The 15,630-nt window shown below is 34.9% G+C and overlaps 1 protein-coding gene across 7 annotated transcripts in view; it reads left to right on the top strand.

Moving 5' to 3' along the window:
• TBC1D5 (TBC1 domain family member 5) overlaps positions 1–15,630 on the top strand; it is a 476,616-nt gene that overhangs the window by 415,586 nt on the left and 45,400 nt on the right. For 4 of the 7 annotated variants that reach the window (XM_034402458.3, XM_034402459.3, XM_087892585.1 and 1 more), the window contains one exon: positions 11,835–15,360. The exons of 1 other annotated variant lie outside the window; for it this stretch is intronic. In XM_034402458.3, the coding sequence (XP_034258349.1) occupies positions 11,835–12,125 (291 nt within the window). In that variant the 3' untranslated portion in view covers positions 12,126–15,360. Of the gene's footprint in view, positions 1–9,013; positions 9,119–11,624; positions 15,361–15,630 lie in introns of those variants that run through there. 2 more of the 7 variants (XR_015733979.1, XM_060685753.2) reach the window with 2 other exon arrangements.

Below are 15,630 nucleotides of genomic sequence, written 5' to 3' on the forward strand. Positions count from 1 at the left end.
CAATATTGTAATGTAAAATCAGGAACATCTAAGCTAAAAGATCTGTGGCATTTAATAATATTAGCTACTATAAATTGAAAGTAACACATAAGAACTTATTGACTTATTTATTTTAAAACAACTTCACAGGAGTCCATGGAAAAAGATTTTGGTATGTTTTAAAACTACAAAGATGAATTAGACATCAAAATAGTTCCCCATTCCTCATTCACATACTAGGTACTCCTGTTCCTAACGCTATGGCTCCCCATCTTTTTTAATGACAAATTTAATATAGTCTCACAATTATTTATAAATAGATTACAATTAGATAAACATAAAAGCCTTATACTACTCCAGAGTAAAGTAGTTTGTTTGTTTGTAATATGGTTTTAGAAAAATAGATTATAGCAAAAAAAAAATTCTCTGTTAAAATCACATAAAATAGTTTATAGTGGAGGAAACAAATAATGAAAAAGATAAAATATTTTTATGTTTTTATTATTTATATTTTTAACATTTAATATTTTATATATTTAATTTATATGAATATAATAAATTATATAATGTATTTTATTTACATAAGCACAGCTTACTTAAATGGATTTATATATTTAAACCAGCTAAGTTGGCCAGTGAAGATTTCAGAAACTGGTTTTGTCTTCGTTTCTTCTAATGTAATAGCACAAAATTTGTTTACTTTCACATGATTGCACTGGACCACTCTCTCAATAGAAAAAACATTATTTCTGGTTGGGACCATTTAAAACATCTGCTGATTGTGGGGATGGGGAGAATTAGATAAAATACAGAGGGGGTAAAATATAGAGTGCAGGTCAGGAAGACTCATGCAGTTATGTCAACCTCTGCATCTGAGGATCTGCAGAGCTCTTCTTAAAAAGGAATGTTGCTAAACCTCCATCATGTTCAAAGGTAGGATATATGAGGGATATATAAAGAAAAATATGGGGATAACAGGGATTGTCAACAAAGACAACAAAAGGATAAAGGTTTCCCTGTCCAGTAATGTCTGACTCTATGGCACTGTGCTCATTTCCATTTTATTGTGGTGAAATTAGTGGAAAGGAAAGGCTTTAGCAAGCATAATGAATAAGAATGATTGACTGTTCTAGCATCCTATTTCTCACTCTTCAAATAAACCTAACTTCATAGCCAATTATTTAATCTCTCTAGAGTTCTGGTCCAGATATTTTGACAATTTATTCAGTGATCTGTTGGGAATTGTTCCCTTGACACCTTCCTTTTCTAAATCTTTCTTGATTGATGCTCGGGAGATCCTTGGTGCTCCCTAAGCTTGGTTGGTTTTTTGTAGATGTTTCATTATCCAAACGCAGTAACATTGTCAGTGCTAGTGAGAAGTAGGATTTGTTCTTAGTTTATATTCTAGTGGCTTGCCCTGTCACTGTTGGTGATAGGGCAAGCCACTAGAATCTTGGTTGTTGTGGATGGTTATTCCGTACACTTGTGTTTCTAGTTTGCCATTGTGGTCTCTGCTGATCAGAATGTCCAAGAAAAGCAATGAGATGTTGTTTTCTCTTTCTCTGGTACAGTGGATTCCTTTGAAGAAGTTGATGATCCTGTGGATGTTCTATAATTGGCCCTTTTATATTGAAATGAAAATGTCATCGACGTATCTGATCCATATTTTGGGTTGTATTTGTAGAAGTGCTGTGGCTTCTAGATGTTGCATAATGACCTTTGCTGTAAGTCCTGAAATCAGTTGTGCCATAGGTGTACCTTTAATTCATTGGTAAAGTATGTAGTTTGAAATTATTAAGTTTCAAATTGAAAGTAGGTAGATAGGCAGAGGTTATAAGATCCATAGTCCTGGTGTTTCAATCTTAGCGTATTTGGTTAAGTCAGGTGTGCTAGGGAACAATGTGGTCATAGATTTGGCTAATTCCAGATCTATAAATATAAAAAAGGCTATGACATCTACCACAGAACTTAAACAGCATTAATAGGATAAAAATGATTTCTGGCCAGGATTATTTAGATGATGGACTATTGAAATGAAAAATGGTTGCACAAAATAAAACTGATAAAAAATATGTTTTGCCAAAGCACAGCAAGTTTCATCTAAAGTTACTTTGAAGTAAACTCTGACGCAAGGGCCTTGGGATAAATACTGGTACACTATAGAAAAAAGAGTATTGCTGCAATGGAACCTTTAAGTAATTCCATTAAAATTGGAAAAAAATTAATCCATGAATAGGCCTTCACTGTCTGTATAAACAAAGTATGGAAAATAAAAAGAGTTAGAACTATTAATACAGAAAAACAAATATAATTCAACACTTATAATGAAGGCCAGTGGGACAGCTTCTATTAGAATATAGCCATTAAATAAAATAATTTGTTCCAAAGGAATACAAACAAAAGAAAAGGAGATACTGGAATATGTGGTAAAAATATCATTTTCTATTTCAGAATTCAAAAAAAATAATTTATCAATATTGTAAAACGAACCTAATGTAAAATAAATGGACAAAGAGAAGCAAGGCTGCTGTTCATGTCCATTGTCACCATCCCAAACAAAAAGATGAGCAATAAGTTGATGCCTCAATTGCAAATCTTTCAATGAACCCTGAAGTTGCAGTGATAGGAGATTTGAATTAATTCAATGCCTGTTAGAAGTCAAACTTCCAAATGTGATCCTAGGGGAAATTCCTGATTCATCTTGCTGACAATTTTTTCTTTCAGAGGACAAAGAAAAGATGATCATCTATGCTTGATCAGTAGAATCACTAATCAGTAGAAACTTAGCTGAAGAAGTAGAAGAAAGAACTATGAAAAACTGCAGTCCTTGATTTTATAGTTAAATATGTATTTAAGGGAACTTTAGTTTAAATGCTTAAGTGGTAAGCATTACCAGTTATTTGTCTTTATTTTTTTCTGTCTGATGATGAATTAGGGAGCCAGTTCAAGAGGATGGAGAAAGCAGCGAACTTTATCAGAGGAAAAAATTAATTTGAGATGAAGCAATTAGAATATAAGAAATATTTCATATTTTTTAAGACAGAAGGGCCAGTTTGGCTTGGATAGGAGAGTACCTGTACTTTATTCTCAGAATGTCCACCCTGAATATCCTTGTAGTATTAATTCTCATTTGCTCCCCACTTTCCTTTTTTTTTTTCCTTTATAGGAAACGGCTACATCAGAAAACACTCCAATTATATCTCATTCTCATACAAAGTTACATGCTAACATGTATGGTGGATGTATGGTGATTGTTGTACATTCAGTACCATGCAAAAGTGTTAAGCAGTTGTGCAAAAATGCTATAATTTTAAGAAAGCTCTAGATATAAAAGTGTTAATAGTTTATTTTTCTCAATTAACAAAAATAGAAAGTAAAGAAACAAAAGAGAAATCCAAATCAAATCAATATTTGCTGTGACCACCCTTTGCCTTCAAAACAGCATCAATTCTTACAGTTGCACACTTGCAAGTCTAAAATATAGTCATTAACTGAAACAGCAACAGCTGTGTAGGAAGCTTAAAATTGAGTGAGGAACAGCCAAATTCTGCTACTAGGATGAGATTTGGAAGACAGTTTGATGTCACACGTCATACACCTTGGCAAAACTGAGCACAGGAACAAGACAAAAGGTAGATATATTGCATCAGCAAGGTCTCTCCTAGGCAAAGATTTCAAAGCAGGCTGGGGTTTTGAAATGTCCTGTCTGAGCTCTTTTGAAAAAACACCAAGAAACAGGCAACATTGAGGACCAGGGACACAGTAGTCAACTAAGGACATTTAATGAGCAGATGAAAGATATATCATGCTTGTATCCCTTCGACAATGGAAGATGTCCAGTAGTGCCATCAGCACAGAATTGGCAGAAATCACTGGGACCCAGGTATACCCAGCTACAGTCCAGAGAAATCTGGCCACAAGTGTCTTCATGGAAGAATTGCAGCCAAAAAGTCATACCTCTGATATGGAAACAAGACTAAGTGACTTAACTATGCACAAAACCATAGAACTGGTATGCAGAAAAATGGCAGCAGGCGCTCTGGACTGATGAGTCAAAGTTCAAAATATTTGGCTGTAGCAGGTGTTGTGACCCAGGCCCAAGTAGCTAGTATTAAATACAAACAGTTCGAAAACAAACAGACTTTATTAGAACAGCTGAGAATTAACTCATTCTCAGCGTAGTCCAAACTAAATTAAAGCAAATTATTCAAAACACCATTCCTCAGTTTATCACTGACTTTGGTATAATTAGGCAAACTGCCAAAGGCTTTTCTTGGCAAAAGTTCAGAAGCAGAAGACGCTGACAAGAAATGAATACAGTGAAACAAGAAGCAATTCTCTCAACATTGTTTTCCGGCAAAGAGGCCAAGAGCCATTGCTGGTCTTTTAAGCCTTATGGGTCGGGCCAATCATCTCTTGGCCCTACTCCCGAGTTGTCCTCTCTGCTTTATCTGTTCTTGCCTTCTGGCAGCTCTTCTCATACGTGCACTAGGAATAGGCTCCTCCTGTTCCTCTGCCTCTCTACTGTCAGCCTCTGGAGGCTCCAAAGTCCGCACATCACTCCCCGATGGCCCTGGCCCCATCTCTGCCTCAGACACAGAGTCCTCATCCGGGCCTTCCCCAGCCTCCAGGACTGGCCCATGTTCTTCCTCAGCCTCATCGCTGTCCGACTCCGTTGCCAGCTCCGCAGGCTGCTGGCGGACCACAACAGCAGGAGGCAGTTTGTTCATTAAAGGACTGGGGAGCAGTATGATAATGAGTGTCTGCCAGCAACAGCGAAGCATGGTGGAGGTTCCTTGCAAGTTTGAGGCTGCTTTTCTACAAATGAAGTTCGAGATTTGATCAGGATCAATGGTGTCCTCAATTGCAATTGATACGAATGAGGTACTTCAACCAATCTCATGAAGAACTACCTTCAGCGTAAGCAAAAGGTCCTGGAAGTTTGACCCTCACAAAGCCCTGATCTCAATATCATGACACGTGTTTGGAATTACATGAAAAGGCATCCTACATCCACAGAACATCTGTAGTTAGTTCTCCAAGATATTTGAAACAACCTTGAAGGAACATTGTTGAATTCCTTCAAAATACTTTCCATTTTGTTAATTGATAAAAAATAAACTATTAACACTTCTATTTCTGAAAGCATTCTTAATTTACAGCATTTTTACACAACTGCCTAACACTTTTGCACAATGTGTATATTTCTATTTTTTCCTAAATTTATGCCACACTCATTCTTGATTTGTTCATTTTTAATATCTATATTTAATTAGATGCCTATTGTGGCATATATATATTTTTGGGAATGTTTTTTCATACTCTATTAGCATTTTTAATTAGGGGTCCTAATTTTCCCAACAGTATTAAAATACATTGTTATTAAGAGTTTTGCATTTTGTAAAAAAAAAAAAAAACACCTGAAATAAAACTTTTAAAAATTTCTTTATACAAATAAAGTTGCACAAGTTTTATGGTTGTTTGGGGTGCTTTTAAGGAACACATTAATATATATTTCTCTTTATGGAAAAAAGGAGAAGTTTTAGAGCTTATATATAAAATATTGTGTTCTAGAGAATATACTCATCTTTTTCTGCCATAATTTATTTCTAACTTTTCATCATGACTATATGACACTAATGCATCAGCATTTTATTGCAAACACAATTTGGCAAGATAAAATGATTGCCTTATCAGCATTAGGGTCGCCAGTTCTACTTCCAAAAAATAGGGGGGGGGGTTAAGTAGTAAAAAAAATTTTTTTTAAATTTACAATTAAATTATATATTTTCTTATAAGTTTAGTTTAGTTTAGTTTAGTTTATTTGTACACCGCCCTACTCCCGAAGGACTCAGGGCAGTGAACAGCCAAACAATAAAATACATAAATACAAAAAATTTAAAAATCAGATAAAATCAAATTAAATCATTTTGGCCTGGACAAATTAAAACACCCCAATAATTTAAAAACAGATTAAAATTTACATATTAAAAAGAGGGAGGAGATTAGGCCAAGCCCGCTTGATGGAATAAAAAGGTCTTCACAGCACGGCGGAAGGTGCGCAGATCCGGGATCCTCCGTATCTCTGGGGGGAGCTCATTCCAGATGGTAGGTGCCCCCACAGAGAAGGCTCTCCCCCTAGGGGTCGCCAGCCGACACTGTTTGGCTGACGGCACCCGGAGGAGTCCCTCTCTATGAGAGCGTACTGGCCGGTGGGAGGCTATTGGTGGTAGTAGGCGGTCCCGTAGATAATCAGGTCCTAAGCCATGGAGCGCTTTAAAGGTGGTAACCTTTACACATTTTAACACGTATTAAAATAATCACTTCAAAACTTTACTTAAAATTCAAAACATCAAATATATTATAATAATATGTAAAATATTAAATTACATTTTATTTTGCTGTCGTGTGTATTTTTTATTTCACTGCGCAGCTTCAATCAATTCTTTGTGTTTAAGGAATAATTCTTTAATTTCAGTACAAAGTTGAGAAATATTAAAAAATATACAAAGTTCACTTCGAACTGATACAAGCAGTCGGTTACGTTCATCAGTCCACAAATTTCCCATGACGCTGAAAATTCGTTCAACGTTTGCATTTGATACCGGAATTGATGCACAATACTGGAACAATTTCAGTAAACTCGCTGAAGAGCTGGCTCTTTCTTGAAAAAGTACATCCACTTATCAAGGGATGAATCGCCCTGCAGATGAACATAAACTTCTTCTAAGGCAGAAATTTCATCGAAGAGAGTGTTGGGTGGAAGTTCTTCTCACCATGGTGATAATAACCAGATGTTCGTCATTTCTTCTAAAGTTGGAGGATTATCGCGATCAATTAGATTGAAACAACTTAGCATCTCATATACTGAATCGGTGAAATTATACCACTTTTCTAGGTACGCAATGGCTCTGTGATACATGTTGATGGCTTCTTTCTTGAACTTTTGCACGGCATTCTCAGGCAAATGTTTTTTACGTAAGGCAAATAAAACTTTCATTCCAAAAAACTGCTCATCGTATTTTTTATGCAAAGAATCACGCAGTTTACACATGATAATGTGAAGATCACATGCAAGAATTTTCTTGCTTTCCAGCTTCAGTAGGGTGTCTTGCATTATTGACATGAAGAAGTGCGTGAAATATAAATACAATTCTGAAATTGTTGGTTCATCGTCCTTTGCGAGTTCATTTTCCTGATCCGAAATAAGGTTCCAGATAACCTTATGGCATTCATCAGATCCAAGAGCAATAAAATACGATTTTAGAGGTATCCAGTTTAAAAGAAGTCTTTCGACCACTTTAAACAAACTTAACCAACGTGTTGGAAGATGGCGCAAAACTTCATGGAATTCTGACTCGCAAAACTCAAAAAAAGATTTCAACTCTTCTCGTTTCTTTGCAGAATTCGAAAATTCGGCAAAAACCTTCAGCACTACATTTTCGATATCAAAAGATAACTGCTTTAATGCATTTTTTGCGCTGTTGTGTAAAATGTGATTATTGCAATGAGCATTCGATCTTTGTCTCATTCTAACTTATGAAAAAAAAGACAAAACGCAATTCTCCTATCCTTATTCTCTTAGACTGTACAGCTTTAGATTACGTACCATTTCATCATAAAGCTTTTGAATAAAAAAATGTCCACTATTTTGTGAAAAAAAATAGTGAATATAATGTGAAAAAAGTGGACTGTCCGCTCAAATAGTGGACACCTGGCAACCCTAATTTCAGCATGCTGCATGGTTTGTAGTTGGTTTGTAGCCCTCTTCCACATAGGGCTCAGTTTTGTGCTGGAATCAGCTAAGTGCAAATTCCTGAAGAATATGCTGCATCTCTTCCTCTAGGGGCAAGGGCATTTCACATTTTGGCTGTCTCTTGGCTGCCAGAATGAGTCTCTGCTAGTTGAAATTCTGGCTGAAACAAATTGTGATGGCTAAAGACGGTGGAGGGAGTTCTTAGACCAGCTTATTGTGCCTGATTATGTTACCCTAAGTAAAAATAGCTTCTGAATTGACTTATCATGAATTCACAATCTATGTTCTGTTTATGTTGGGATTAGAAAAAGCCATAGAGAAAGCATTTAATTCAGAGCTCCAAATTATCTAAAGATTGAGGTGCAAAGGTTGTTGTTTTATTTTTACAAATCTTTTTTTTTCCCAGTCATGGGATAGGTGGATAGTAAGAAAATGGTTGGCGTCTCTTAGGTATACCGAAGAATAACCGCTACTTTAGACCATAATCTTGTCCATGCGATTTGCAATTTATTTACTATTAAAGATTTTTGTTTGTTTGTTTGTTTGTTTGTTTAATTATGCAATAAATTGCTGTTTGTCTTGTTTCCCCTTGCTCCCAATTTGTTTGCTCCCAATTTGCTCCCAAGAAAGGAAAAAAAGAAAAGTAAAAAGAAATTGCTTCTGATGTTTTTGACAGACATTATAAATGCTCTTATATTTCACTCTCTTTTTTTACGGTTAAGTTCTAATTTCCTTCTTTCATAGCCTGCCCTTTCTAATCTTCAAATGCATAAATCAAAATTTTTCTCTGTTTTCAGCAAAAAGACTCTTATGGGGTTTCCATTCACTGATATTATAGTGGTCATTCTTTTTCAGATCAAACAAGTTAATATTTATCATCTCTGTTGATTCAGTCATCTTCAGGGACCATTCCCCCAAAGGTTTTTCACTTTTGTGCACATAGTAGGCTTGCCACAGTAATCATACATTAAAGTAATCTTCCATGGTTGTTCTTTAATTGCTATTCATTAACCCCATCAAGAAAGGTTCTAATTTAATTGAATGTTGATCTTTAAAATTCAATTCAGTATTTCAGTTCAGAAATTACGCCTTTTTTAATGAGTCCATCAGGCGTGATAAAATTATCCTTCAGGTTGTCTACGTTTACAACATAAATTTGAAGCGCATTCTACAGTTATACATTCTAGACAATTTTCTGGAATCATATGTCCAATAGTACATTATTGTATAAGAATTCTCTTTTAAGTTGTATAAATGTTCATCCTTTTAATCACATAGAGCTGAGGTGACGCAGTGGTTAGAGTGCAGTCTGCAGGCTACTTCAGTTAGCTGCAGTTCAGCAGTTCAAATATCACCGGCTCAAGGTTGACTCATCCTTCCAAGGTGGGTAAAATGAGGACCCAGATTGTTGGGGTTACCGTATTTTTCGGAGTATAAAACACACTTTTCCCCCCTAAAAGAGGGTGAAAATTTGAGTGCGTCTTATACACCAAATGTAGCCCCTCCCACCCACCAGCCCCCACCCTTTGGCCTCTGCCTCCCAGCAGTTTACCTCCTTGCAGCAAAAAAGCCCATTTCAGCTTCAGTACAGCCTGATTAGCACAAGCAGCTGATTGTCAGTTGGATCGGCCGCTTGACCCTCAGCTGTTTCAGGCTGCAGGAATTGCCATTGCTTATTGCCACGTGGGCCTCCACTGTTTGCTGCAAGGAGGCAAATTGCTGGGAGGCAGAGGCAGATTTTTTTCTTGTTTTCCTCCCCAAAAAAGGTAGGTGCATCTTATAGTCTGGAGCATCTTATATGCTGAAAAATATAGTAATATGCTGACTCTGTAAACCACTTAGAGAGGGCTGTAAAAGCACTATGAAATGGTATATAAGTCTAGGTGCTATTGCTATTGCTATATTTTTCTACTCTTTGATCAGTAAGATTTCACTTGGTCTTCTATTTCAAATTTCAGTTAAAAAAATTATACATTTTATCAGTTTGCAAATAGTTTAATTTCTGTCTTCTTCATTGAAAACTAAATCCCTCTGCAACCCCTCTTTTTGATTTAATCTTATATTCTATATTAAAAAAATTAAAATTTTAGAATTTTTAATTAGAAATTATTTAAAAAATTAAGGTGGCAATAATAATCAAATTTTGTTAAAAATTAATTGACAAAAGAAAAGAAAGATCTGCAATAACACCAACTAACCCCACAACTGCATGTTTCATTGGGCTCCTCACTTGGAAGGCCACAGAGCCATGTTTTAATCCACTTTTGGAAGAAGAATATTCCATAGGATGGGGGCATTTGCAGAGAACACTGTATTCCTAGATCCCACCAGTCAGTTCATTAACTGATGGGGTCTGCAACATACCTGAGTTGGTGGGATGCAGTGTGGACTAACTTATTCCATTTATAAGGAATGCTTATAGCAACGATAGAAACGTGTACCGATTGAATGATTTATAGAGAATATTAGATAGATATGGGGATACAGTGAGAATGGAAATACACAATAATGACAGGAAAAATGAGGACGTAAAATTAACTTACAGAAATAGTGCAAGAAAATTAGAACAGGTAGAGATAGTCCTTGGTTTATGACCATAGTTAGGACAAGACTTTCCATTGATAAGCAAGGTGGCTGTTAAGTAAGTTGCACCTGATTTTATGACTTTTTTGCCACAATTGCTAAGCAAATCACTGTATTTGTTAAGTTAGTTATGTAATCATGAACTGACCTTGTTTATCGGAAGCGGGCTCAGAAGGTCACAAATGATGATCACTTGAATTCAGGATGTGGCAATTGTCATAAATACATGCCGGTTATCAAGCACCCAAATTTTGATTACATAACTGTGAGGATGCTGTGATGGTCATTATTGGAAGGACCAGTCATTAAGTCATTTTTTTCAGTGCCATTGTAACTTTGAACAGTTGCTAAATGAACGGGTGTAAGTCAAGGACTAATTTCACGTAAGTTTCCATATCTTTACTATTAACACCGTTCTTTTTTTTCATATTTCCCCAATTTTCATCTTTAACAGTAATTCAGTCTTAGCCTTTGAATTCTATCCAGCAGTTAATCAAATTAGTATGGATTTGTTTTAATTTCCTTCTATCCCTCCTTCATACATATGATATATATTGCTGATTTATTTTCTCATACCATGATAGAAATGTAATTATTTTATATAATTACTTTATATAATAATTGTACACTTATGAAACCTGTTGCCCTGATGTTTGAGATATTGCTTAGACATGCTTGGTTGACTATATTTGATACTATTGAGTTTTATTCCCCAACCAGAAATTCATCAGGAAAAGTATTCTGAAGAACCATATGGCACTAGGTTTAAGGTTGTTAATTTTCAAAGCTCCTGGAAGTATAATTCTGTCATTTTCCATTTATTCGGGAACAGGAGCAGATGGAAGAAAACATGCTTCGTGTCACTATAAGATTTTTTAAAACGGAAACTGGCAGAGAAAGAATAGGGATAAACTCTGGAGATACCAGCATCAGAAAAGGCTAGGATTACCAAAGACGCTGTAGAAACCTTTGTCTGTGAAAATGAATTGAGAAAACAAGTGTATCTATCAAGTTTTACATTTTAAATTTCTGCATTGAAGCTATTTCAGAACGTTTTCTTTGCAGTTTAATACTTATCATTAAACCTAATGTTTTTTATATTGTAAATCACTGAGGACCATCCTCATAGTGACATTTTCCATGCATAAAGATACTTTCCATACAAGAAGACAAAGTGCACTCAATAAAGATGCAGAAATACTTGGCAGTCAGGAAGCTTAGAAAATTTTCTAAATTCTATGCATGTTTCTATTAAGAAAAGGAACATCTCTACTTGATAAACCAACTCATCCTTTATGATCTATAGGAGAGGCGCTGTTTAAAGAGTTTCCATCTAGGACCCCCTTTATATGTACCTTTTTTGGCATGTAACTTTATGCGGGAGCAATGGTGGCGGCATCACCAACCACAGTTGTAGAGGTATGTGCTAGCTGTGATTATGGCTGCTGTAGCTGCAACCTAAGAAATGACCACTTAAGCTTTATCATTTAACTGTTTTTTTTTTCCTCTTTCACAGGCTACTGATCATCCAGGTAGAAGTCTTATTGAAAGACGCAGTGATGATTACATCCTAGTTTCTAAAAAGGAAGGAAACGTCTCTGCTTCTGACCAGGAACAGACTCTGCCAGCTTCCCAGGATATGAACATGAAGATTGAGGCCCCATGTCACACTTCTTTAGCCTTCACTGATCCACTGCTGGGATCTATGTCTGCCTCCTCAAGTAACCTCAGTTCTAGTCCTGATGATAGCAGCAGCAACAACAGCAAGGATTCTGATTTTACAATTGTTAGCCCTCTTGAAATGTAAGAAAGTTATTCAAGAAGTTAGCAATTCCTGTGCCTCAAGACTTGGCCTGTTGGGATTCCAGATTTATAAAGCTAAACATGTCAGTGCACAGACACCATCAAGGCAACCCATGTTAACCAGAAACTAAAAACAACAAACATGTAATGATTGCCTTTAAAATACACACATGTAATATCAAGATGTAATACATGAGTGCAGATACTTGTTGGTTTACTCCTATTAACAGATTTTTGAAACATTGAATTAATAAGTTTATATTCCTTCATCATATAAAATAAAATGCATTGCATAATCTCATGAATTTATCTGCTCAAATTTAGGGAAACAAAAAGAATATAAAAATAATTTCAGAACCTGATAGATCATAGGTTATGAGTAGAATCAGATATTCCTGTCATCAGACAAGAGGAATAAACATTTCAAGTTATATCCCTCTACTTGTCTGATGCTGCCTCCTGAATCATTTTCTGAAGAAGAAAACAGCCATAATCACTTTATAGATGGTGCCAAACCAATAACTACTTATTCATGCAAATATTCATTCTTACACCGTAATACAAATTCAATGCCTTGAAACAGTTGGGATTATAGCTGTACTAGTCCTAAATTTGTTTCCTAACATCTGGGATGTATTTTTAGTTATTTCAAGACTTCTGCCATCCTATTTTGCTTAGGAACAAAGTTTATTGAGAATCTTAATGCTGTAGTATCCTTAACCATTTAGAAAAGTCATTGTTAATTTAAAGTCCAGGATCTATATTTTTGCACTAAGGACAGCAAGACTACAAAGTGTTTGAATCTCCATGCTGACTATGATTCACTCAAGGGCAGAACTTCTCTGTCAGCACTGTAGAGGACTAAAATATTTCTGGACACAGTTCATTCTATTATCCTGACAATCACAAAACAGTATTCATAGGTTAATGTCCAATTTGGAAAGGAGTTAGTTTTGCTTTTTTTTTTTATTTTAGTAAATAATAATAGAAATAGTAAGAGACATCAACTTTATGAAACAGCCCAGAGTCTAGACTTTATTGAAGCACTCCGATTTCTAATTGGATTCCCTTTGCTTATGCAACCATTGCTAATTCCACACTTGCTAACTTTATTGACCCAGAGAGGAAAGAAATAATGTATTAAGGTTAATTGGTCAAAATCATGGCCTTATGCTGATCCTTCTTCCTGGTATGTGGTATTCATTCCAAGGAAATTGCATTTTCAAAACTGTTTTGTTGCTTGCAAGTCGAACACTATTTAACTACATAGAGAAATGGGTATTGAAACCAATATACCTTTTTAATATTCCAGCAAACTGGAATACAAGCTTTCTCCAGATCTAGTTAAGAAGAGAGACATTTGTTCAGTGATTTAGCCTCCAAAAACTAATAATCTACTGTAATAGGTAATCAACAGTTCTTAGATAGAAAACTGCCGTAGCCAGAGTATAAGCAATCCATTAAAAAAAATAGCTTTACTGAAAAATTTAGATATATTATCTCTTGAACCCTTGGAACTAATGATGACAAGAGCGTCTAGTATAACATGATAATTTTTTCCCCTCCTGGCTAGTAATATTCTCAGAGCTTCATTCTTAAGGAAAACACTCCCGATATGTTTATTTTTATTGGACGCTCAATACTGTAACCATAATCATGATGAGTGATAGGGTATGAGAATGAGAACTGATGTATAACAAGTCATTACAATTTCCATGAGCAATTTTCTCTGTGAATATGATGTGTGAATCATGATAACCCAAAGTATAAACTGATCACAAACTACAGAGAATGTGGTTACACAGCGTACAGCTCTTTTTGAATATTGCGCTAGTAACTTTCTAAATCATACAGATGGAATTTGAAATATTGAAAAATCTACCACTTTCTGAACATGTTCTGAGCTTGATGTGGTAAATTTAACTGAATTGACTGTCCTAGAATTCATTTACTCACTCCTTTCTCCCCAAAGTCACTTGGATTTGTAATGCACTGTCTTTTAGCCATCGTTTTGCATCTATGAATTTCCTGGCATAAGACTAAAATTATCAAGTAATTGCTATTATATATGGCAATTGTATAATTACATGTTCAAATAACTTGAATGAGTTATGAGAAGATGCTCCCTGATCTTTTAAAGTTATATATAATATTGAGAGTTTCTATAAAGAGCTTCAGAGTATATAGTAGTAGAGTTAATGAATAAACTAATCACATGACTGCTGATTCAAATGAAAAACCTAAAAATGTTCTGGTTATGCAATTTTAAATCTAATATTCTTTTACTTAAACTTTCACAAAATAAATCACCTCAGGATTCAGCCCTATGATCTGTGTAGATTTATTTAATTTCCTTGATTTTCATGAGGATGATAAAAGAGGATTACATGACTGGTGATTAATTTGACATGGTTAACCTTACTCCTTTATGCCCTAAATTTTTCCTTTCTTACCATACATTAAAAGTGCCATTTAAAGCAAACTTTTTAATAGTAGAAAATGAAACAGAATAGATGAGAAAATAGTAGATCACCTTTCACTAAAAGAAAAAATAGTTGGGCAGAGGTTTGTTTTGTATGTTTTTTGTTTTGTTTTGTTTTGTTTTTAAATGTTTGACTCCTTTGCCTATTTCATGGTTCAAATTATTTTTCTTGTCAGAACAATTTTTGCTGTAATATGTTTGCCTTATTTAGTATATATTTACTTTCTCAATGTTATGCTTCTGATTTCATATAATAAATAGCACTTTGCTAACAGAAAGGTGAATAATTCTTTTGAAAATTCAAATATTGTAATGCCATGTGGTAAAACTTAATAATATACCAAATTTCATTTTCCATGACACTGGAAGTGTCAATCAAAAAAGATTAGACCATAACACATTCTACCAGGTATACTAAGGTTCCTAAATTAAAGCACCAATTTATTTTCTCTCTTAAGTGCAATCTGCTCATCTCAGCTATTGTTAACAGTAAGCTGACAGGAAAGAATATATAGTATAAAGGTTAGTATTATAAAGGTTGGTTAGTATTAATATGTGATGCTCAAGCTGTTAGAAACTCTTCTGGATTTCTCGCATCTCTAAACTACGATTTTATCTTTTGCATGTCATCTTACATTGCTGAAGAATGTCAAGGATAAGTTAGTGACTAGATCTGTTCATTTTTTAGCTGTGAAAGGTTGTATTTTTCCTCTCTAAGAATGACTGTCTACTTTATTAAAGAAAGAACTAACATGCACACATCTTGAATTTTGTGTTTTATCTTGTAAAAGTTAAGAGCTGTTTTATTTCTTACCCATCTTAAGAAAGTAGAATTCTCTCCAATGTTTTAATCCATGAAAACATGGCAATAAATAATGTAAAGTACCTTTAAGACACTATACTCTGAGATATGTGTTTGGATGCAAGAAAGTTAATTAATGAGCAAGTTACTAATTAGGACAATTTAAAGCCAATGTTAAAGAAATAAAATACCAACCCATTAATTGGTCCATACCTTGATTTCATA

This window comes from Pantherophis guttatus, chromosome 4, assembly GCF_059756535.1.
Source record: "Pantherophis guttatus breed Tessera chromosome 4, ASM5975653v1, whole genome shotgun sequence".
NCBI classification, from domain to species: Eukaryota; Metazoa; Chordata; class Lepidosauria; order Squamata; family Colubridae; genus Pantherophis; species Pantherophis guttatus.